At 39.6% G+C, this 24,170-nt stretch overlaps 1 protein-coding gene across 1 annotated transcript in view; it reads left to right on the top strand.

Annotated features, from left to right (window-relative positions):
- cwc22 (CWC22 spliceosome associated protein homolog) overlaps positions 1–24,170 on the top strand; it is a 104,686-nt gene that overhangs the window by 39,437 nt on the left and 41,079 nt on the right. The window contains exons 5-13 of the mRNA XM_060827333.1: positions 2,082–2,198; positions 3,546–3,782; positions 8,361–8,489; positions 9,129–9,297; positions 9,420–9,473; positions 13,603–13,738; positions 13,824–14,030; positions 15,563–15,625; positions 16,010–16,126. Of these exons, the coding sequence (XP_060683316.1) occupies positions 2,082–2,198; positions 3,546–3,782; positions 8,361–8,489; positions 9,129–9,297; positions 9,420–9,473; positions 13,603–13,738; positions 13,824–14,030; positions 15,563–15,625; positions 16,010–16,126 (1,229 nt within the window). The remainder of the gene's footprint in view (positions 1–2,081; positions 2,199–3,545; positions 3,783–8,360; positions 8,490–9,128; positions 9,298–9,419; positions 9,474–13,602; positions 13,739–13,823; positions 14,031–15,562; positions 15,626–16,009; positions 16,127–24,170) is intronic.

The raw sequence follows: 24,170 nt of genomic DNA, 5'->3' as shown, positions 1-24,170 counted from the left end.
TCACAATCCATCTATAATTTTTGATTTCCCAACAAGTTAATGCCAGTGTTGTGTTTAGTGAGAATTTTGTTTTTGAGTATTCATTTATTTCTGCTATTGCATGTTTCCCATTTATGTCCAGGGAGGAATGGGGAACAGGGGGATCCTAAACCATTGAATCAGCTTGATAGCTTGATGCTAATGTCATGATAATTTGTTTTTTAGATCAGGTTGAACAGCCACTCCCTGCCTTAAATTAATGCTATTAATGCTGCTGAGTTCTCAATGTCCAATTGCATAATGCATCATGATAAATGAGGCTTAACTGAATATTGAAGGTTCACACAAGTATGTAATGTATCAGTTTCTGGTGCATTGGATCTTTCCAGTTCTGAGTCATATTAAAAGTATTTTATGTGGCAACTTTTAACTCATGACCGATATGCATATTGTGATCAAAGGTGTTTAATTATATATTTTGAGATTTAGATTTTGAAATAGTTGTAGCTGTCTGTTCTGTGCCAGTGTTTCTCATTTCTTTTTAGATGTGATTAGAAAATAATTTGGGCAGTTACCTAAGTACATGATTTTTAAAGGCATGTGATATCAGTTCACTGCTTAGAGGACACCTATCTTGTTAAAGGGTAAAATATTTAGACTGCTGGGTGAGTTGCAGGATAAGCATATTTAATGCTATTAATTCAGTTTTAACTCTAACAGAAGGCTTCAGTTCAGAAGAGATGAATTCATTTCAGAAGGTTTCTTTCTTGCAGCTGGAGATTATTTCAGTTCAGAGGAACCAGCCACCCTAGTTCTCATGTTTTATTTTGGGGTTTCCAAGCCATGTGAGCTTGGACAGAAGACTTCAAATTGTTCGAATTGAGAAAACCTCAGCTGCCAGACTTTTGAAAGGTGTACGTCACGAGACTCTGAAGTGGCATTCCAGGGAAAGAAACTGGAAAGCATCAGTTAACTAATGATTTTAAAAAATGTTAAAAGAATTTGATGTGATGTTTTGAATATCTGTAAACAGGATAGTATCTGGCTCCGGATTTAAACTGTGTTTTCACAATTTGTGTTAAGGTCTTTCAAAGTATAAGGTACATATTTATGCATTCTCCTTTACACAAAAGTTAAACAACTTTGACACTCTTACATAAAAATGTTTGTGAGGAACGGCACACTAACAAATGCAAAAATTAAATATACGATCAGTCAAGCCACATTTAAGTCTGGGATCAAATTTGTATATTACTACTGTCAGCTGGGATCATAATTTCATCTCAAAACTTCCTTGCCAAAACTTCTGGATAATTAGTCTACTGGCATTACTATTGTGCTAGCACCTCTCATATGCTGACATTAATAGCCATCATGGTAGTTCAAAGCTAAATAACATACCTTGGGCTTTGATGTGGTTTTCAGGCAAAGGCAGAGAACCCCTTCTTTGGTTAGCATGTGCACAGTAACAGTTATTGAAAGCATTTAAATGCCTTAACATTCAAGTGAATGGAAGCATACTAATCTGGCAGAAACATCAAGATTTATGACTGATAATCAAAGTTAACGATGATGAAAAGCATTTCGGGTTTGAGGAGATTAAACCCACAAGTTGTTGTCCAGTCACCCCTTTCAGTGTGATCATGACTTCGTATTATCATTCTTTGCATTGCTCATGGAGCAGTAATCAACATGGCAAACGGAAATTTATACAGTTGAAACATTGCCATACAAGCTGAAGGAAATAATATTCAAATTGGAACATATTTTGGTTCAACTGCACCCTGTGTGTTGTCTTGTTCTAGTGAGAAGCATAGGAAGCTTTTTAAAAGTTGTGGATGAATAAAATAACAAGCCATGGAATTTATTTCAAGCAATCAGACTGAGTCAGTGGAAGTACTGGAACAACTAGTTTGTCAAAATAAAAAAAAATCACTTGAGCCAAGTCAGTTGCTAAATAGTAGAAAAGAGAGATTCAGCATACCACTACCAATTGAACCAAGAGGGTACATATTCAGAATATGAAGGCAATTAGAGAGGTGATGCCAGACAATTTCGTACACAGGTTATGGTATTTACATTTTTGTCTTTTATATTTCCAGACATAAAGGTGCCAAAAAGTCAAGGTCAAGATCACCAAGAGATTATCCAGACAGGACAGCCTGCGACAAAGGTCCATCTGGTAATGGCAGATATAATGACAAAAATATGCAACCTAGGTATGTTATTCAGCTTTGAAATACCATGTTGGGTATTAATGTCAACATAAGGGAGGTGGCAGCTTAATAGTAATGCCAGTAGACTAGTCATCCAAAACCCCAGGCTAATGCTGTAGAAATATCGGTTTGAATTCCACCGTGGCAAGTAATGAAATTTGAATTCAGTAAAGGAAATCGATGATGTGCACTTTATCATTTGGCCAATGAAGGCAAATAAAGCATATGCCACCACAGGACTTTATCCACTTGTCTTGCTACCTATAGGCACAGCAAGGTCCCTCTGATCCTTGATGCATCTCCGGGTCTTAAGGTTCTTCTTGTATTTCCTTGTCTTGTTTATCCTGCACTCATGCATCACCTCACATTTTGCTGAATTGAATTCCATTGGCTCCTGATCAGCCCATCTATATTCTGCTGTAACGTAAGGCTATCCTCCACGGTATTTACAACCCCACCAACTTTGTGATCAGCTTTCCTATAATTATACACACATCACAAATATCAGGGGCCCCACTGATGATCCCTGTAGAACCGCACTGGAAGCAGACTTCCAGTTATAAAATTCCCCCTCAACCATCATCCTCTGTTCCTTGTCATTCGGCCAACTCTGGATCCAATTCACTAAATTTCCTTGGATTCCCTGAGCTGTTAGCTTTATTATCAGTTTTCTATGCAGGACCTTAACAAAATCCTTGCTGAAATCCAAGTATGCTATGTCAAAATCATTGCCCTCATCGACACACCTGTTTACTTCTGAAAATTAAATCAAGTTGGCCGGACATGACCTTCCTTTCACAAAACTCTGACCACTCTTGATTAATCCCTGCCTCTCCAAGTGTAGATTAATTCTGTCCCTCAGAATTGTTTGCAATAGCTTCCCCAATATGGAGGTTAGACTGACTAGCCTATAGTTTAATGGTTTGTCCCTTGCTCCCTTTTGGATTAATCGTACCATACTGCTGTGGCCAGAGGAATTGAAAATTATTGCCAGCTCCCCTGCAATTTCCACCCTTGCCTCACTCAAGAGCCTCAGTTACATTTCATCTAGCCCTGGAGATTTATTTACTGTCAAGTCTGCTGGACCACTTGGAACCTCCTCTCTGTCTATGCTAATTTCTTCAAGCAAATCTGTCCTCTTCCCTCATTGCTCTTACGAGTGAAACTGACACATAGTCTCAACTTAGAACCTGCCTATGTCCTTTGGCTCCGCGTACAAAGTACAATTGTAGTTCTTACTGGGTCCTAATCTTTCCTTAATATTACTTTTATTAAAATACTTTTAAGCAATAATGATTTTTTTTTCACAAACCTTCTAACAACTGACACAATAATAACTGCTTATTTCAGAGGTAGAGACAAAGATAAAAAAGTGAGTCAAGATTCTGAATCAGATCACAGGAAGAGACCAAAATCACCAGCACCTATCACAAGAAATGAGGATGAATCTGCCGCTCAGAGTTCATCTGAACCACCAACGAAAAAGAAAAAGGCAGATTTAGATCCGATTTTGACAAGGACAGGTGGAGCATACATTCCTCCTGCACGATTGCGAATGATGCAAGATCAAATTGCTGACAAAAGCAGGTAAGTGGAAAAGTGAAAATGCGTATGTGGACTTGGCTTAAATTTTGAAATTGAATAATTTTGGTACTGTTGCAGACAAAAGACATGACTGCACCAAGTTGTGTTGCAGTTCTGTTTGGCACTGTTAGCATCAGATGATAGATTTAGTGGAAAACACACTTCCATGATGCTGATAGTGTATATCATTAATCTTTTGCCCTACATTGCCTGACATTTCTGCTTCTGCTGTCAGAGTGCACAAGCTGAAGAGGTAATTGGTGTCAAATATGGAGATTGTTTTGTGCTGTTGCCTCATACTGATTGGATACTGATTTGGAACAGGTTCAAGAGGTTTCTGTTTATTAGCTGTTCAGGATTGATTTTAAACTCTGATCTCAAGAATATAACAATCGTATTACAGAATGCCTGTGTTTCAAGTCTTTTGTAATCTGGCTTTTATATGTATTTAATATACAGTAGTGTTTGGAAATATAGGTAAAATGTGGTTCTTTGGATATTGATTATTTTGATTTGTTCTGTCTCTTGTTTTATAAAAATAAAATTAAGTTTTGTGCCAATTGAAGTTTGAAGAACAAACTTGACTCCTGTCATTGGTGAATCATTCCCTGGCCAACGATAAAGGAATTAATTGAATAATCAGTTTTAAAACTTTTGTCTCCTTTTGCTCCTGAACCACATTAGAAAAACCTTTTCTTCAATTCACTCTTGGGACATGGATGTCACTGGCTGGCCAGCATGTTATTGCACATTCCTAGTTGCCCTTGAGAAGGTGGTGATGAGCTGCTGGCTTGTCTACTCAATTAAGGACAATACCTCCCACGTCCACACCACAGTGTTCTGTATTTGCCCTCGCAAGTTGTTGAAAGCAGTTATTGGTGGAAACTCTTAATTAAGCTGTCTAGTTCAAATTGTTTATGCTCCACCACATCTCTGCTGATTGGAGAACTCTGTCCTATCTGGGTTCTATGCTATTATGTCCACAGCTCGTTTTCTATACTTGGAAAGCTTCAATACTTAATCAACTTATCTCTGAACGATGCATTTCTGAACAAAGTGTCAGATCTTTTCCTCTTTACCATTTAATATTTTCACCTGGAATTGTCTTTTATGTTGTTGCTGTCTTAGTTTCTTTTCCCAACCTCATCTTTTAAATCTTTGCCAATGAGGCCTTAATCTGGAAGTTATTCATATTGAATATACTCCATTCTTTTTTGTGCATGCCTATTCAACCTGGTTGCTTCAATTTTTCGATGGCCTAGTGGTATTTTTACTGGATTATTAATCCAGAGACCCCCATAAGGTCCTGGTTAAAATTCTACCATGGCAGATGATGGAATTTGAGTTCAGTTTAAAAAATCTGGAATTAAAAATCTGAGGATCATCACAATACCACTGTTAATTGTTGGAAAAACCCATCAGGTTGACGTGATTTGGAGATGCCGGTGTTGGACTGGGGTGTACAGAGTTACAAATCACACAACACCAGGTTATAGTCCAACAGGTTTAATTGGAAGTACTAGCTTTCGGAGCGCCGCTCCTTCATCAGATGGTTGTGGAGTGCACAATTCTAAGACACAGAATTTATAGCAAAAGTTTACAGTGTGATGAAACTATACATTGAAAAATACCTTGATTGTTTGTTAAGTCTCTCATCCATTAGAATGACCATGATAGTTTCACTTCTTTCATATGTAAATCACAAAACCTTTTTAAAACGTTACGTCCTCAGGTTAACGGTAACAATTGGTGTCTGCGCCAATAAGATGTTGAGATATTGAAGGTGTTAGCCCTCTGTGTCCCTGTCTGTGCCATAATGTTTAAACTGATTCTGATCTAAAAAGTGAGTTAACAGAATCTTACATTGATTCATGCAGTTTTTGAGCAAAGTACAATGTAACTCTGCAAGTACAAATTCACCCCACAAACGTATATGTGTATGTGTGCATGTTGACTAATATCCTTTCAGGAAGGCAATCTGCAACCCTTACCCAGTCTCGCCTATATGTGGCACCAAACATACTTGATGTCATCCTTACCATTTTGCTAGCTGCAGATGCATCTGTCCATGACCATATTGGTCAGAATGACCATAATGCAGTCATTGTGGGTGAGTCCTGCCTTCACATTGAGAATAACCTCTATTGTGTTATCCGGCACTTTAACCGTGCTGAATGGGAATGTTATCATTGACCAGAAGCTCAACTGGACTTTGAACAGATATACAAACTCAAGATTAGGCATCTACCAGGTGCTATGCACCATCAACAATGGCAGAATCTGTAACTCATTGCCTAGCATATCCCCCACTCTACCATTACCATCAACCCAGCGGATCAATCCTGGTTCAATCGAGAGTGCAGGAGGGCATGCCAGGATCAAACCCAGCCATACCTGAAGATGAGGTGTCAATTTGGTGAAGCCACCATAAAGGGCTACTTGCATGCTAAGCAGCATAAGCAGCAAGTGACCGACACAGCTAAGCGATCAAGCAACTAATAAATTAGATCCAAGCTTTGGAGTCCTGCCACATCCAGTTGTGAATGGTGGTGGAAAATTGGAGAAATAGTGGAGGAGGAGGCTGTTCAAATATCACCATCCGCAAGATGGAAGAGTCCAGCACATCAGTGCAAAGGATAAAGCTGAAAGCTTTCAAGCAATTCTCAGCCACAAGTGCTGAATGGATGGTCCAACTTGGCCTCCTCCAGTTGTCCTCAGTATTACAGATACCAGTTTTTAGCCAATTCAAGTCACTCCATGTGATAACAAGAAACGGTTGGAGACAATCAACACTCCAAAGACTAGGCGCCATGACAACATTCCAATGATACCACAAAAGACCTGTGCTCCAAAAGTTGCAGTTCCCAAGCTACGCTGTTCCAATAGAATTACAACATTGGCATCCACCTGACAATGTGGAAAATTGCTTAGATATGTCCTGTACATAAAAAGCAGGACAAATTTAACTCGGCCAACTACCGCCCCATCAGTCTACTCTCAATCATGAATAAAGTGATGGAAGATGTGATCAACAGTGCTATCAAGCAGCACCTGCTCGGCAACAACCTACTCAGTGATGCCCAGTTTAGGTTCCACCAGCGTCACTCAGCTCCTGACCTCATTACAGCTTTGGTTCAAACATGGATAAAAGCGCTGAATTCCAGAGGTGAGGTGAGAGTGATAGCCCTTGGCTGCTACTTTCAACAGAGTGTGGCAACAAGGAGCCCTGGCAAAACTGGAATCGGCAGGAATCCGGGAGACAAACTCCGGTGGTTCGAGTCATTCCTGACATGTTGGAAGATGATGGTGGTTGTTGGAGGTCATTCATCTCAGCTCTAGAACATTTCTACAGGAGTTCCTCAGGGCAATGCCCTGGACCCAGCCATCTTCAGCTGCCTCATCAATGACCTTCCCTCCATTGTCAGGTCAGAAATGGAAATGCAATGTACTGCACCATTTGCAACTCCTCAGATACTGAAGCAGTCCGTGTCCAAATGCAACAAGACCGGGACAATATTTAAGCTTGGCCCTATCAGTGGCAACTGACATTGCACCATGCAAATGCCAGATTATGACCTTCACCAATAAGAGACAATATAACCACCACCTCTTGACATTCAGTGGTATCACCACCACTGAATCCCCCACGCCAACATCCTGGATATTATCATTGACCAGAAGCTCAATTGGACTCACCATATAAATGTAGTGGCTACAAGAGCAGGTCAGAGGCTAGGAATAATTTGATGAGTAATGCATCTCCTGACTCCCCAGAGCCTGTCCACCATCTACAGGGGTCAAGAGTGTGGTGCTGAAAAAGCACAGCAGGTCAGGCAGCATCCCAGGAGCAGCAAAATCAACATTTTGGGCAAAAACCCTTCAACAGGAATGATTCATTCCTGATGAAGGGCTTTTGTCCAAAATGTGGGTTTTTCTTGCTCTTCGGATGCTGCCTGACTTGCTGTGCTTTTCCAGTGCCACACTCTTGACTCTAATCTCCAGCTTTCCTGACCTTGTGGTTTGTAGGTGGTGATTGAGATAATATTCCCCACTTGCCTGCATGAGTGCTGCCCCCAAAACACTCAAGCTTGCTAGCATTCAGGACATAGCAGCTGGCTTGATTGGCACTACATCCAAGCATCTAGTCCTTTCGTCGTTCATGCTCAGTAGCAGCAGTAAGTATGTACTACTGACAGGATCCAGTGCAGAAATTCACCAAAGATCCTCAGACAGCATCTTCCAACCCAAGACCGCTTCCACCTGGAAGGATAAGGGCAGTTGGTATATGGGAACACCACCACCTTCAAGTTCCCCTTCAAGCTCTTCAGCATCCAGATTCGGAAATATTATTGCTCCTTCACTGTCACTGGTAAGAATCCTGGAATTCGCTCCATCATGGCATTGTGGGCCAACCTACAGCAGGTGGACTGCAGCTCATTGCCACCACCTCAAGTGTAACTGGGGAGGGGCAATAAATACTAGCCTGGCCAGCAATTCCCACATCCTGTGAATGAACAAAAATAATGCTTTAAGATGCTTTGTTTTAATGTTGCCATACTTACTACTCTTTTTGTGTTACAGTTTGGCATATCAGCGAATGAGTTGGGAAGCTCTAAAGAAGTCAATTAATGGTCTCATCAATAAAGTCAATGTCTCAAACATAGCTAATATTATACATGAACTTTTGCAAGAAAATATTGTTCGGGGAAGGTATGTATGTGTCTATGTTGTTGTCATATTTTTTGATCAATCACATGTCTTATGAGTTAGTATAGGTGTGAAAGTTTGTGTTTTTAAAGTGTAACATTATTTGGAGAAGGTGCAAATTTGCCTAAAAATTCAAATAAGGGCGATTCCTTTTTGCAGCCAATCAAATGCTTTCACTGAACTTGTAGAAATAAGCAGCAGTGGAATTTCTGTCTTTGTTTTTGTACTGATTCTGATGGATCAAAATCTCTGAAATATTAATGACAAAAGCAGAGTACCAGAGAAGCTGCAAGTCTTAATATTCGGTCAAGCATCTTTTTTTGGTGAAAGGAAGATTTAGTATTCTGTGTCATCTGAAGATCTGCTGACCTAACCTGACTTTTGAGCATTTTTTGTGTTCATTAATATGATTAAATCCACTAAATAGATGAATATATAAAATATACTTAAATTTAAAGGAATCCATAAAATAGCTAAATGTGGAAGAACATCAAGGCATGATACTGAATTAAGTTGAGAACAGTTTAGTTACAATTCTAAAAAGATGAGACTTTGTGTTTCCCCTATTTGCGTTCAAATACACTCCCTTCAAGTAATTATGTATTCACTCTTGATGCATATGTATCTGTTCTTTCCGTACAGGGGATTGGTTTCTAGATTTGTTATACAGGCACAGGCAGCTTCTCCTATATTTACACATGTTTATGCTGCTCTTGTGGCAATTATAAATTCAAAGTTCCCTCAAATTGGGGAGCTAATTCTCAAGAGATTGATCCTTAATTTTCGCAAAGGTTATCGCAGAAATGACAAGGTGAGCAAATGTTGCTACTGGTTTCAAGGCTTTAAAATAAAGCTACTGTAACTAAAGCTTCATTAACAAATTTGCTTGTTTTCAGATAGTTTACCAAAATGACACTTGTTTCTTTTTTCCAGCAACTGTGCCTTTCAGCCTGCAAGTTTGTAGGTCATCTCGTTAATCAGAATGTTGTAAGTACAGCTTTGAATTCCTGCTTTTGTCAGCACTAATATAAAGATCATTGACTGTTTAGTTCCATTTGTGTTTACATGGTTACTTGCACACTGTGCCTTGATTATCTGCACTTGCAAATATTTAGAAGAGCTTTGGTGGTTTTCTTTGATTTCTAAATTATTGAAAAGTCGTTATTTCCTGTAGGTCAGTATTTGGTAGAATTCTGATTTGTGCGTCTATTCAATTGGTACTTTTTCTCTTGGAGATCAGCAAAAATAATAGTTTCATCTAAATGGAATGATTTTGCTTTTAAACTGTACACTTGCAGAAAATTTGCTTTTTTTCAACTGGCAAATGATAAGCCAGAGTCCACAATTTCAGATTACTGATATATTTTGTTCAGTTCAGATTCAAATTTCAAATACCATTTCCAATCCCAAGTAGAACCACCATATGTTTATCTCTTTTTCAATTGTTTCTGCTTTCATCCTGTTCATACTATCTATGTGTTTCTTAAAGCCTCACACATAAATTCCTCCCCTCAATATTTTTCAGTATTCCCTCATTGTCCTTTCATCCTTCACTCTACCTAAACATCAGTGTAATTGGAATGTCATTACCTGTCTTCCGTCTCATTTCCTCATTTGATCATGAAGTTGATATTTTCAATTCTGCTCTCATTCTTTGGAAGAAAATTTCCAGCCCACATTTCACCCTGTCTCAAATTGCCACTGAAACTTGGCCAAGCAGCTTAATTTACACGCACACTGTGGCCTTGTTGTACTGATCAGAACTCATCAATCTACCCCTTGATCAAGCATATGACAGGTGATTGTTGTTGACACTGCTTCGTGTTTAACTTCCCTATTAAGCAGTATGTGGAACCTTGATAATATTGCAGTGCAAGTGTAGGTTGCAAAGATATGATCCCTTTTTGTTATATATCATGTTTGACATTATTTGTTGAAAATCTGCAATAATCAGTGACTTGTTTTCAAGCTTTTGGCTCAAAATGCCAAAAATGAACATTTTAGAAATTTGTTTCTGCATTACCACTGTGATCACTGCCTTTGTCTTTTGCTGTGAGCACATACACAATCTGTTCCAATTGCCTCATCCCTCTATGTGCAACATGAAAAAGAGTTTTCCAGTTCTGAACTCAAAACTTTGTTTTTCTCTCCACAGCTGTTTCAAGATCTACTGAGTTTCTCCAACACTTCCTGTGATTAGTTCAGGTGTCCAGCATCCTCAGTATTTGCTTTCACATCACATTTTGGCTGAAGATTTAATTTGTACAGGTGTTACACAGGCAAACCTGCAGAATTTAAGCACTGACAGATGCTTCCTATCTGGTATGAAGTGACTGGCATGGGCAGACCCATGCATCATGTGCATGCAGGTAAAGAAGTTGAAAGAGACAAGATCATGACCTCAACAGGCTGGTGCATGCAAAAAGTAGTTGTGCAGTAACTGTGTTTTCCTTTCAACTTGCATAGCAATGAACATGAGAAAGAAAGCTGGCCACGTTGAGGAACTAGTTAAGGGGATCTTAACAAGTTGCAGCTTTTGTTCTGGTTGTGCTTGTGTAAAGTTGGAAGAAGCATGGTGAGTCTGTTGTGATTTACGACAGGAGTTGAGAGTTCATGGTGAATGCAGAAGAGGATTGCATTGCTTTACGTAGGAGAATTTATTTGAGGTGCTGCTTGCTCTGCAACATGAGAACTGGCAAACAAGGAGGTTGAGGTGGTAGTGTCCAGAGAAGAGTTGGAAGTGTCTACATTCAATGCCTTAGCTTAAGAAGCTTTGCGTGTGCACAACATTTACAATCTATAATCTTCAAATTGTAGTTCCAGGTTTACTTCCATTAAGAAGGTAGTGATGTACTTGTCACCACCTTTACAAAGACCAGTAACCTTAAATGAGAGTGAGAAAAGCTGTACCAGTAACACTGAAGAACTCTGCATATTTTTTCCAAGACAAATGGTTGCTTCCAGCTTAAGGACCTGCAGTGTGCCACATTTCCTAGTTAACAGAGGTATTTGTGAGGTTATAGAAGAAGCAAAAGAATACTTCACTTTTGCCTTGATTGAGAAATGAAAGGATGAATCTGCTTGTCAGGATTGCAGCCATTGACTGTATACAGATGTCTCTGTGTTTTCCATGTCAGTGAGTAATCCGAAGACTAGAAATAGTGTGAAATTCATCAAAACATTTATCTTGAACGTCCACCATGCTGACGACACTAGTGAGGCATTTTTTCTCCCAAAGTGTGCAATTTCCATTCTGTTTGCTTTGATATGGCAAGAGAGCAATGTGTTTTGGCTTATGACTCCTTTCCAACATTCCATTACACAAGTTTAAGGCAACTTCAACAAGAAAGTTTAAGCCAAGCACAACACTTAAAAGCATTCAATTGACATCGCAAATCAGGAATTTCATTGTTTTTATTGCGTGGACATTTGGACATTTGCAATCTCTACCTGAGAGGGCAGCCTTGTTTCTAGTGCTGTGCTGTGTGTCATCTTTCAGTTGACTTTGCCACAACAGAGATTTTGCGAACATACCACACCTTCTCAAAAGTGAAAGTCAAAATTTTATTTGAGGACCCAAGACAAGGAAAATATGAGAATTTTGGCTGTTCTTCCTTCACTCTCTGTCATGCTGGTGAATCGCCTTGGTTCACTGGATTGTAGATGTTGTGCCTAACTTAGTGTTCCTATACAGTGCTACCTAACAGTTGGAGATGGCTCAGAAAAATATTGCTGAATGTTTTCTCCTCTTTGGGATATATGAGTGTCAGTAGCAAAGTGAACACTTATTTTCCTTTATTAATTCTCTTCAAAGAAGTGAATTAGAGCTGTCTTCTTGCAATCATGTCAATCTCGAAAAGACCCACTTGTGTTACAGCCTCTGCCATGGAGGCTATTTAGCAGACCTGCTGATGAAGATGACATAAGATTGCAGACTGATATGGATAGTTGAAGTGAGCGAGCAAAAATCCAACAGGTGAATTATGTTGTCGGAAACAAGTTTGTTCGCTTGTTTGCAGCAGGATTGAGATGCCATTCTTCCTTCATTGATCCTCACAAATACTGACACACTACTGTGTCTTACGGGAGCCAACTCAAGTCCAGCGACTCAGTAGCTGCAGTTTTCAGCTCAGACTAGCTATGAATGTAGGCTCAGTGCCAGAGCTAACAGTAAGGATCTGACTTAATATCATGTATGATGGCCCTGGCAACACTTCTCTTGTTCAAATTTATACCCGGGTAAAGTGAAGGCTGTTTGGTGCATGTGGTTTCTGTGCAGTGCAATTAGTTTCCCAGCAGGGTGCAAATGATGCCTGCACTGAAATGAGGACTGGCTGTGGGTGACCTCCTAAGGACTGAATCTATTTGGTAACTCTGATGGGCAGGTTAATTTTGTGTTGTCCACTTTACCTTCAATTAGGCATCAACACGACTCTTTGTTTAGTGAACTCTAAAAGATTATAGATAGGAAATCGATAATGTGCTCCCCTATGTCTTTTGACATACTCTGGAAACTGTCAGGTCCTCTGGTTTCGTCACTGTTTAATTTAATTTCCTCATTATTGATATTTTACTAGTATTAATTTTATTCAGTCTCTGTTGTCAATCCGTTGCTAATTTCCTTAGAACTTATGGCAGTCCATCCTTCTTTTCAACTGTCACTTCCAAGGCAAATTAATTATTCAGTGCCTCTTCCATTTGCTATTCCCCATTTTTCTTTGTCTCAAGCACAAAAAAATTCCTTGACACAATTTTGGATAACCTCCTGTTCCACTTATTTTCTTTGAGTAGTGGTGTAGGATATTAAGCTTGTGATATTGGAACAGGCAAACAGGATTTCATTCCAATATTTCATTTGAAGAGCAGCAGACTGAACTCTCATTACTGCAGATTCTACATTTGAGTCCATTCTGTTTTGGCCTTGGGGAAAAGTGATGTAAGTTGACAAACTCGGTAATGATGTAACATGAAGGATGTGGAATTTCAAGGGGGAAGGGGGCACGTAAGATTCCTTTTGTTCAAGATTCTCATGAGAGAAACCAGTTGTCACTTTAAAAAATAAAGGCTAAGTTTGAAAATAACAGACCATGAAAATATTTCCTTTCTCCTGAATTAGGCCCATGAAGTGCTGTCGTTAGAAATGCTTACATTGCTGCTTGAGCGGCCCACCGATGACAGCGTTGAAGTATCAATAGCTTTTCTGAAGGAGTGTGGAATGAAGTTAACAGAGGTTTCTCCGCGAGGCATTAATGGTAATTATGTAGCTGAACTCATGCAGCATTTTAACATGATTAACTCAAATTTTACTTGTTTCTCAACTTGTGATTCTTTTTGCAGCTATATTTGAACGTCTTCGCAATATCCTTCATGAATCTCAGATTGATAAACGTGTCCAGTATATGATTGAAGTCATGTTTGCAATTCGGAAGGATGGATTTAAGGATCACCCCATTATCCCTGAAGGTCTTGATCTAGTTGAGGAAGAGGATCAGTTTACCCATATGCTTCCTTTAGAAGATGAATACAATCCTGAAGATACACTAAGTATGTATTTGAACAAAACGTATTACAGAATTTGTCAACTGCTGAAAATCAACTATATTGCATACATGGAAGATTTTCCTTGGTGCTTGATTTTCTTCAGTTCAGTTTTCTGCAATGGAAATAAAGTATGTAGAAGAATTTCTTGGAATGGTGTGGTGGCTATATTGGATTATGATGTAAATGATGTTGTGGTTCTGCTCGCCGAGCTGGAAGTTTTTGCTGCAAACGTTTCGTTCCCTGGCTAGGGAACATGATCAGTGCTGTTGGAGCCTCGTGTGAAGCGCTGCTTTGATGTTTCTTCCGGTATTTATATTGGTTTGTTCTTGCCGCTTCCGGGTGTCAGTTTCAGCTGCAGTGATTTGTGTGTGGGGTCCAGGTCGATGTGTCTGTTGATGGATGTTCTTCATCCATCACTGCAGCTGAAACTGACACCCGGAAGCGGCAAGAACAAACCAATATAAATACCGGAAGAAACATCAAAGCAGCGCTTCACACGAGGCTCCAACAGCACTGATGATGTTCCCTAGCCAGGGAACGAAACGTTTGCAGCAAAAACTCCCAGCTCGGCGAGCAGAACCACAACAACGGATACCCGAGCTACAAATCTTCAATCAGATTTGATGTAAATGATTTCATGTGAATTTACTAAAAAAACTACCGGAAGTACACATGGGTCACATTTTATGATGGAAGTCATGATGAACATTCAGATGTTTGTCACCATTGTGTGTCAGAACCAAGACAATGTTTTAGCCACATTTGTGTCCATATTTAACTAGCAACTTTGAATTTACAGTTAGCACAGTTAAACTGCCTGAACCTCCCTGGATGCCTCTGATGTCCTGATTGTAGACTTGTGCTAGATGCCCTAAACTCTGCCAAACATTTGCTGCAGAAGACTCGATCTGTTAATCATCTGGACTTGGCCAACATCTCTCTTCTCATCAAATTCAGCTGTGTCCATTTAGAATCTGCTTAGGAAGCAAATCAAAGAAACTGTGCACTCAGTGACTAAATGCACTTCACTGTTCATTAAATTCAAAACATTTTTTTGCTTCTTGTCAAGGTTCCTTCATGTTTGCATAAGTTAATGATTATAAAAGTCATATAAACAGTGAAACTGTTTTGCCAGGTTAAAATAGTTTAAAAAAAAAAGTTTGATCCTCACCATAACACTGCAAACCTTCTGAATCTTAAGGGGACATTTCTTGAGATGTGGACATCGAAAGGACCATGCTCTGACACTTTACCATAAGCCCTCATGTCTGCGTTTGTTTGTTTATGGATATATTCTTTAACTAGAATAGGCAACCCCTCATGTTCAAGTTCAAAGAAAAGGCCACAGTTTCAATAGTGGTTGACAGCAAATGTCACTGTTGAAAGTGACCAGAAGATCTCAGCAGTTACTTAACAAACTTGTCATTTCTGTTGTTAGATAATTAAATCTTTAATTAATTCAGCATCATAACAATTACTTCACTTGTGGGTGCTTGAAAAACTGAATTTCACTTTGAAAATTGTTTCAAATATAGATGTCTTCAAGATGGATTCAGATTTCCTTGATAATGAACAAAAGTACAAAGAATTAAAAAGAGGTGAGTTTTGTAATTCATGATTTAATGAAAGATTAAAACCTAACTATAAGGTAAAAGCTACTGCTTCTTGACTTTGAATAGGGGTGCATGTTAAGAGCAAGGTTGCACAAGTGTATTAATTTTTATCCAGCCATTTCTCCAGCTGTTGCCATACATAGATCGTTTTGACATTTGGTTTCAAGGTTTACTCTGCTTTGTCATGCCAAATGCTTGCTTCTTTCCTTGAATATTGATCACCAGTTCTTTGAATGTTATTTCTGTAAATATTAAGCATAGTCAGTATGGAATAATGATTTATTGCTTTTGAACAGAAGAAAAAAATGTGATGTGCTTTGTGCTCTATTGTTAAAAACTGTGCGGTCATCATAAATGTCTTCCATGTAGAAATCCTTGATGAAGGTAGCAGTGACTCTGCCTCTGGAGGTGAAGACGATGGTGATGGTGATGATGATGCTGATGATAGCGATAATGACAATGATGAGGATGGAGATGAGGAAGAAGGTGAGTGCTTTTTCCCTCTTAATTTTAAAATTGCAGGTTTTAGCTCTAGTATCCTAAAACTATAAATTTATAAATCTCTAAGATTTGTTGTGCTTGACAACAGCCTTACTTACATGCATGTAGTTTTGGCATTTAATATCACAGAATCTCTTCTATGAATTATCAAATATTTATTGTTCAGATTTTATGGAACCCCCCAAGTAGTATTTTTTAAATCAGAAGATGATGTTCTTGTCATTCAAATCTGTTCCCGAAACATTTAGTTCGGGCAAAGCTGTATTTATTTCCCGTCTCTCGTTGCTTTGTGAGTGGTATGGGGTCTTGCCCTTGAACTGTTACAGCATTAGGAGTGATGTTCCCAAATTGGTGTTAGGTTGGGAATTCAAGATTTGATCCTAGAAAAGAGAAAAAGGACCACAGATTTCCATTTGTTTCATGCCTATAGGACACCCCAGAGGTCCTTGTAACAAATTAAGTACTTGAGAGTGTGGCCACTGTTGCAGTTGGGGGAGCAATATTTTATGATTAGAGCACTATTAATTGGAACTTGAGTTTCCTTGAGCATAGTTGCCTTTATCTCTGACATAAAAGAATTAAGGTTTACTTACTTATATCTGTGGTGTTCACTTTCTGGCATGCTTACCTTCTTAGGTCAGGCATTGAGTATAAAAATTGACATGTTGAAGCTGTATAAGACCTAGGCCACATTTGGAGTACTGTGTGCCATTCTGGTCACCTTACTCTATAGGAAGGATATGGTGGCTTTGTAGAAAGTGCAGGAAAAGTTTACAAGGATGTTGCCTGAATGGGAGTGTCTTCTCTATAAGGAAAGGTTGGACAAACTTGGACTGTTTCCAATAGAGGGTCAGAGGTTGAGAAACGACCTGATGGATATGGTGTATTATTGGAGTCATTTCCCAAGGTTGAAAACGTGACATACGAGGGGACAGAGGTGAAGGTGAGGGGGGAGGGTTTTTAAAACACGTTTTAAAGGCATGGAGGGTGGTTGGTGTTTGGAGTGCATTGTCAGAGGGGAGAGTGGAAGTAGATACAAGAAGAGTATTTACCAGACATTTTGGTAGAGACATAAACAAGCAGGGAATAGAGACAAATGTGCCATTTGCAGGCAGAAGGCATTAGTTTAGAATTAAATCATGGGTCGGCACAGACACAGTGGGCCAAAGGGCCTTTTTCTATGCTGCACTGTTTTATGTTGGATGTTGTCCTCAATGCTATGCTGCCCTTCAGTGACAATATCTGTCAGTATGGGGTCAATCAACTAACATATGCTGACAATTCTCAAGTTGATTTCTCAACCATTGCAGTTGATCCCATTTCGTAAAGCTGCTGTCTGACAATGAGTCTCAGAGTCATACAACGTAGAAACAGATCCTTAGGTCCAACTAGTCCACACCAACCATGTTACCAAACTAAACTCGTCCCATTTGTCTGCATTTGGCCCATATTCCTCAACTGTTTCTATTCATGTATTTAATCAAATACCTTTTAAATGTTGTATTTGTACCTGTATCCAACTTTTCCTATGACAGTTCACACACAAACCACACTCTGCAACAAAAAAATTACCCCTCATGTCCTTTTCAAATCTTTGTCCTCTTATTTTAAAATGTGCCCCAAGGTTTGAACCTCTCCCCACCTGAGGGAAGTGACCCTTGCAATTCACCCTATCTCTGCCCCTTCTATTAAAAACCTCCATCAGGTCACTCCTCAACCTTGTATGCTGCAGTTAAGAGAGTCCCAACCTATCTAGCCTGTTTTTATAATTCAAACCTCCATTCCCAGTAACTGTGGTAAACCTTCTCCAAACCTTTTCCAGTTTAGTAATATCCTTCCTACAACAAGGTAACCGGAACTGCACGCAGCAATCCAGTAGAGGCACTTTCAATATCCTGTACAACTTTAACATGATGTCCCAATTCCACTGTTGGTTGGGCTAGCACTTATTGCCCAGAGGGGTGTTAAGAGCCAACAACACTGCTGTGGGTCTGAAGTCATGTGTAGGCCAGACCAGGTAAGGATGGCAGATTTATTTCCCTTAAGGACATTGCTGAGTCAGGTGGGGTTTTTCCTGATGATTGACAGTGGTTTCTTCCATGGTCACTGTCAGACCCTTAATTTCAGATTCTTGACTGAATTCAAATTTCCCCATCCGCCATGGCAGAATTTGGACCTGAATCCCCAGAATATGAACTGAATTTCTGAATTAATAGTCTTGTGATAATACCACTGGGCCATTGCTTTCCCACTGTATATGAGTCACTTGGAGGAAGGAAGTGGATGTACTGTAGCCGGAATTGCAGACAACACAAAAATAGGGGGAAAGGCATATTGTGAGAGGGATATAGAGAGTTTAACGAGGGACATTTTCCATTACTATTATCCACTAAACATGTACAATTGCTTTGTTTGATTGAGGCACTGGGCTCCTCAAATTCTTGTTTGCTGCAGTCTTTTTGTATTTAAATAATATTAATTTCTATTCTTGCTACCAAAATGGATAACCCATGTTTTCTAATGTTATTTTTCATATGCCAGGTTTTTGCTCACTCACTTACTCTATGTCCCACTGTTGACTCTGTGTCATCTTTCCTGCTTGCCTTTCCATCTATTTTTGTCATCCACAAACTTGCCAGTAGTATATTCACCTTTTTCATCCAAATTATTAGTGTTTATTGTAAGTAATTACGGCCCCAGCACTAATCCCTATGGCAGTCCACTAGTTAGAGGTTGCCATCCTGAAAATGCACTCTGTCTCCTAACTCTGTCTTATGTTAGTTAATTCTTCATCCGTATTAATACACTATCCACAACACCGTGGGCTGTTATGTCAAGTAACCTTTTGTGCAGTATTTCACGAAATGCCTTTGAAAATCCAAATATATAATATGGACTGTTTCCTCTTTAACTATCCTCATATTACCTCATGAAACCATGCCAACTCTGCTTGACTATATTATGGATTTCTAAATGCACTGTATTGCATCATGTGCCATATATTCTCATATTTTCCTCAACAATGGATGTTCAGCTAACTGATGTTGCATTAATTGTTTTGATCTCTCTCCCTATTTGAATAAGGGTATAACATTGGCGGCTTTTCAGACTTCCTGAACTTGTCCCAATTATTGAGATTAATGGAAGAACAGTTAATGTTTAATGGTTTTTTATGCACTTCAAGGCACATGTTCTCCTATTGATTTTTGAGAAGATTTGCAGCTCAGGTTGATGACAAGTATGTAAGTTAGCTCGCTGAGCTGGAAGGTTTGTTTTCAGATATTTCATGATCATATTGGTAACATCATCAGAGAGAGTCTCCGGTGAAGCGCTGGCGGTATATCCTGCCTCTCTCTTTATAGGTCTTGGTTTACAGAAAGCTTTGGTTATCCAAATACCAATTATCCGAAAATTGGATTATCCGGAGGAGATCTTGAGGACCCGATGAAAACTTGACATCAAAGACGTATTTCCAACAGTGATCGTGTCTTTTGTTTACATTGATGAAACAGGCACTGTCTCCAGATGACTGACTGCCCGACTCTCTCTCTCTCCCTATACTTTCCCTGGTGGTCTACACTGGGTGAACCCTAAACACCCCCCTTCTCCACATAATCTCTCTAACATGTCCTGTACAGGGCAAATGTGGAACCTGTCAGAAAATTGCTGCATGTGTACGCGCGCTATTTGGAGACCTATCCCACAAAGGCAACTGCAGCAGCAGTCTTGAAGATGATGTCCAGTCCAGCTGCCCCGGAGAGGGGTTGTGTGTGTGGTGGGGGGATGTTGGATGGGGTGGGGGGGGGGGGGTGGGGGGGAGGTGGTGGTGCTTGCACTCTGTGTGCTGCTGCAGTCTCCTGAATGGGGAGCAGACTTTAAAAACTCCAAGCCCCGGAGGAAAGGCATTTAATCAATTATTCGAACAAAATACTGCCCGCCCATCATGTTCGGATAATCGAGGTTCCCCTGTATTAAGGTGGGTATTACGAACATTTCCTGTTCTTTTTTCAAGGGAAGATAACTGGCATCTAAATCTAAATCCATATGTTTATAGATGGAGTTTTGGTTAGAATGCCATGCTTCTAAGAATTCTCGTGCGTGTCTTTATTTCGCCTGTCCTCCGATGTGTGTGTTGTCCCAGTCAAAGTGGTGTCCTTTTTTGTCTGTATGTATAGAAACTAGTGAGAGTGGGTTATGTCTTTTGGTGGCCAGTTGGTGTTCATTTATCCTAGTGGTAGGTTTCCTACTAATTTGTCCAATATAGTGTTTTTTGCAGTTCCTGCAGGATATCTTGTAAATGAGGTTAGGTTTGCTGGTAATATCTAATGGATCCTTTAGGTTCATTTGTTGCTGTTTAAGTGTGTTGGTAGGCTTGTGGGCTACCATGATGCCAAGGTGTCTGAGTAGTCTGGAACTCATTTCTGATATGCCTTTGATGTAAGGTAATATAGTCTTTGGTTGCATTGTGTCTGCCTGTTTGGGTTTGTTTCTGAGGAATTGGCGGATTGTGTCTATTGGATATCCATTTTTCTTGAAAACAGTGTATAGATATTTTTCTTCTGCTTTTTGTAGTTCTTGGGTGCTGCAGTGTGATATAGCTCATTGAAATAATATCTTGATGCAGCCCTGTTTGTGGTTGTTGGGATGATTGCTTAGTATTTGGTCTGAGTTTGTTGTTTTTCTGCATATGCTGGTTTGAAGCTGTCCGTTAACAAAACATTTAACTGTCACATTTATGGGAGTCTGTTGTCATTCTCCTCCTCTTTTGTGAATTTTATGCCTGTCAGGATTTTGTTGTTGATGTTGTCTGTTTCCTCTAATTTGTTCCGTTTTGTGATGATAAAGGTGTCATCCACGTAGTGGACCCGAAATTTGGGTTGGGTAGATGGGAGGGCAGCTTGTTCAGTATCTCCATGACTGCTTCCGCTATGAACTCTGATATTGGTGATCCCATAGATATTCTGTTGACTTGTTTATAGGTTTTGTTATTGAATGTGAAGTGGGTGGTGAGGCACAGGTCCAGTATCTTGGGGATGTTGTCTTTGCTGATGAAGTTGGTGCTGTCTGGTGTTTGTAGTTCTGGTTTTCCTTGTCGTGATGTCAGTGTTCCTTTGGCCAGGTCAATGTTAATTGATATGAAAAAGGTTGTAACGTCAATTGAGACCATTACTTCATCCTCTTCTCTCTTGGTGTCTTGGTTCAGGAATTCTTGGGTGGAGTGAATGGAGTGGCATGAATCTTCCATTAGATGTTTTAGTTTTTGATGGAGTTCTTTGGCTAGTCTGTATGTTGGTGTACCAAGTAGGGAGACTATGGGTCTGAGGGGGGCACCAGGTTTGTACATTTTTGGTAATCCATAGAAGCTTGGTGTTTTGGATCCATCTGGTTTCATGTTTTACAAATCTGTCCTGTTTAATTCTCCTGATTTTTTTTGTTAAATGCTGTGAGAAAGGATGAGATTCTGTTTTAGAGTTGTGGGGTCTGGTCTATTGCCACCTGCTGGCAAGTATCAGTATCTGCAATCCATTGATTCCTCACAAACAAATCCAAACAGTGCAGCCAAAAACTATAGCCACATTACCTTACATCGAAGACATATCAGAAATGACTTACAGACTACTTACACCCCTTGGCATCATGGTAACCCACAAACCTACCAATACACTTAAACAGCGACGAATGAACCTAAAGGATTCACCTACCACGAATGAACCTACCAACAAAACTAATGTAAGTTACAACATACCATGAAAGGGCTGTGAAAAAGACTACATTGGACAAACTAGCGGGAAACTTGCCACCAGGATACTTGAACAACTGGCCACAAAAGACATGACCCACTATTGCTAGTTTCTATACATATGACAAAGAGGGACACCACTTCGACTGGGACAACACACAAATCCTCGGACAGGTGAAAAAAAGGCACCCACGAGAATTCTTAGAGGCATGGCATTCTAACCTGCACTCATCGATCAACTCATCGATTTAGATCCTATCTCCCTTCCCTTGAAAAAAAACTGGAAATGACATCACCCACCTTAAGAAACCAGAGCCTATAAATAGAGAGGCGGGACATACCACCAGCACTTCGCCAGAGATTCTCATTGATGATGTTACCTTGTATGGTGACGAGATGTCTAAAACAAACCTTCAAGCTCAGTGAGCTAACTTACATAGTTTTTTATATTAATTTTGTATTATCTACTCCTCTGAATGTCTGATGTTAGTTAAATATGCTTATTTGTGTTTTCTGTTTTTGAGTTTGCTGTTAACCCTGCACTTTTCACTTGCCCCTTTCAAGTCTCATATTCAGTTTCTTTATCTAACAATGTTATTCTAATGCATTAAGATTTTAGATCTACTGGCAAACATAAGATTTGGATTAATTTAAATTAAGATTTGGGCGGCATGGTGGCACAGTGGTTAGCATTGCTGCCTCACAGCGCCAGGGACCTGGGTTCAATTCCCGACTCAGGCAACTGACTGTGTGGAGTTTGCACGTTCTCCCCGTGTCTGTGTGGGTTTCCTCCGGGTGCTCCGGTTTCCTCCCACAGTCACAAAGATGTGCGGGTCAGGTGAATTGGCCATGCTAAATTGCCCATAGTGTTAGGTAAGGGGTAAATGTAGGGGTATGGGTGGATTGCGCTTCGGCGGGTCGGTGTGGACTTGTTGGGCCGAAGGGCCTGTTTCCACGCTGTAAGTAATCTAAAAAAAAAGATGTTGCTATTAAATTGTGTTTGCAAGAATTTAAATTTTTGGAGCACACAAGCTTTTGAAAATCTAAATTAGCTTTAATAAAGCAGTGAGCAAAATTGTGTAGCACGTGAACTGAGAATTGAGGACTTCATTAAAATATTCAAGCAGAGTTTGAGAATTGCCAGGAGTCTGTGCAGTGGAGGACAGTAGTCAGATTGCTTGCCAAGCTCCAAGTTTTGGAGCTGATGTCTTTGGCCATCTTTCCAATTTGGGTGAATTTAGAGTGAAGTTTGATACAGAGAAAAATCTTCAAAGATAAGAGTCTATAATGTTGCAAATTTTGCTATTGTGTGATGAGATCGTCATGTAATACAAAGGATTGTGTGATCTGTTTGTTTTTCAGTTGCAGCATCCATTCTAAAGTAAAAACAACTTTTAGTCTGTATATTGCATCTAACAGTTTGGTTTTGTCACAACCTTTGTCAACAATGACAATGCCTAAAAAGAAATTTGCACCTTCAGTTTAAAGCTGAAACAATGACATGGCAAAATTTAACTTTAAGTTTTTACTTCAGCAAATGACTGCAAAACTTCTTTGAACTAAAGACCATTTCCTTTTTTAATAGGTAAGTTACATTTGAAGCTAGGGGTAAAAGTTGTACTTGTGTATTTCTGTGTACTTCTGTAATACACATGGCCAACTCCACAGAATTAGTCCTCAGTGCAAACAGTCCATAGTATCTCCTTTTTGCAGTATTGATACTTTATCATAAGATGTTTTCCTTGGCTTTTGGAGAGTTCCTTTAATCCACAATCAGCAGTGAAGTTTGTTCCAAAAATCCTTCATTCTGTATCCATACCGAGGCAAATTTCCTGAAGTTTTTAAATGGCTGCAAGCTGCATTTCTTTGCTTCGAGAGCAACGTCTTCTCGCACCTGGCTGCAATTCCTTGCAAAGTCCGACAACCTTTTCTCTGCTCTCAAATACAAGCATTTCAGTTTATTCATTGATTTGTAGGGAAACCTGTAATTTCATCTCAGAATAACTCCTTTCACCCGTTTCCCCATAACAAGCCTTGCATCCAGGGACAAATGATAACTGTATCTTTGATCCCAACTCCCTTTCATTCTAAAGGTAAATGGTTAATTTCAAACACAAATGTTTGAATCAATCCAGCAACGCCTTTTTGGGACTTTGGGAGACTCTGTACTCAGGGCTAACTTGATCACAGCTATGCTTATCTCCAAACATGAATACCTTTACCTGCTCAGCAAGACAGTCTCTTAAGCCTTCTTTCGATCTAAACTAAACATACGGTCTTGATTTATTG

This window comes from Hemiscyllium ocellatum, chromosome 7 (assembly GCF_020745735.1).
Source record: "Hemiscyllium ocellatum isolate sHemOce1 chromosome 7, sHemOce1.pat.X.cur, whole genome shotgun sequence".
NCBI classification, from domain to species: domain Eukaryota; kingdom Metazoa; phylum Chordata; class Chondrichthyes; order Orectolobiformes; family Hemiscylliidae; genus Hemiscyllium; species Hemiscyllium ocellatum.
The sequence above is the reverse complement of the archived record's forward strand: the minus strand, read 5'-3'. Positions and strand labels throughout refer to the sequence as shown.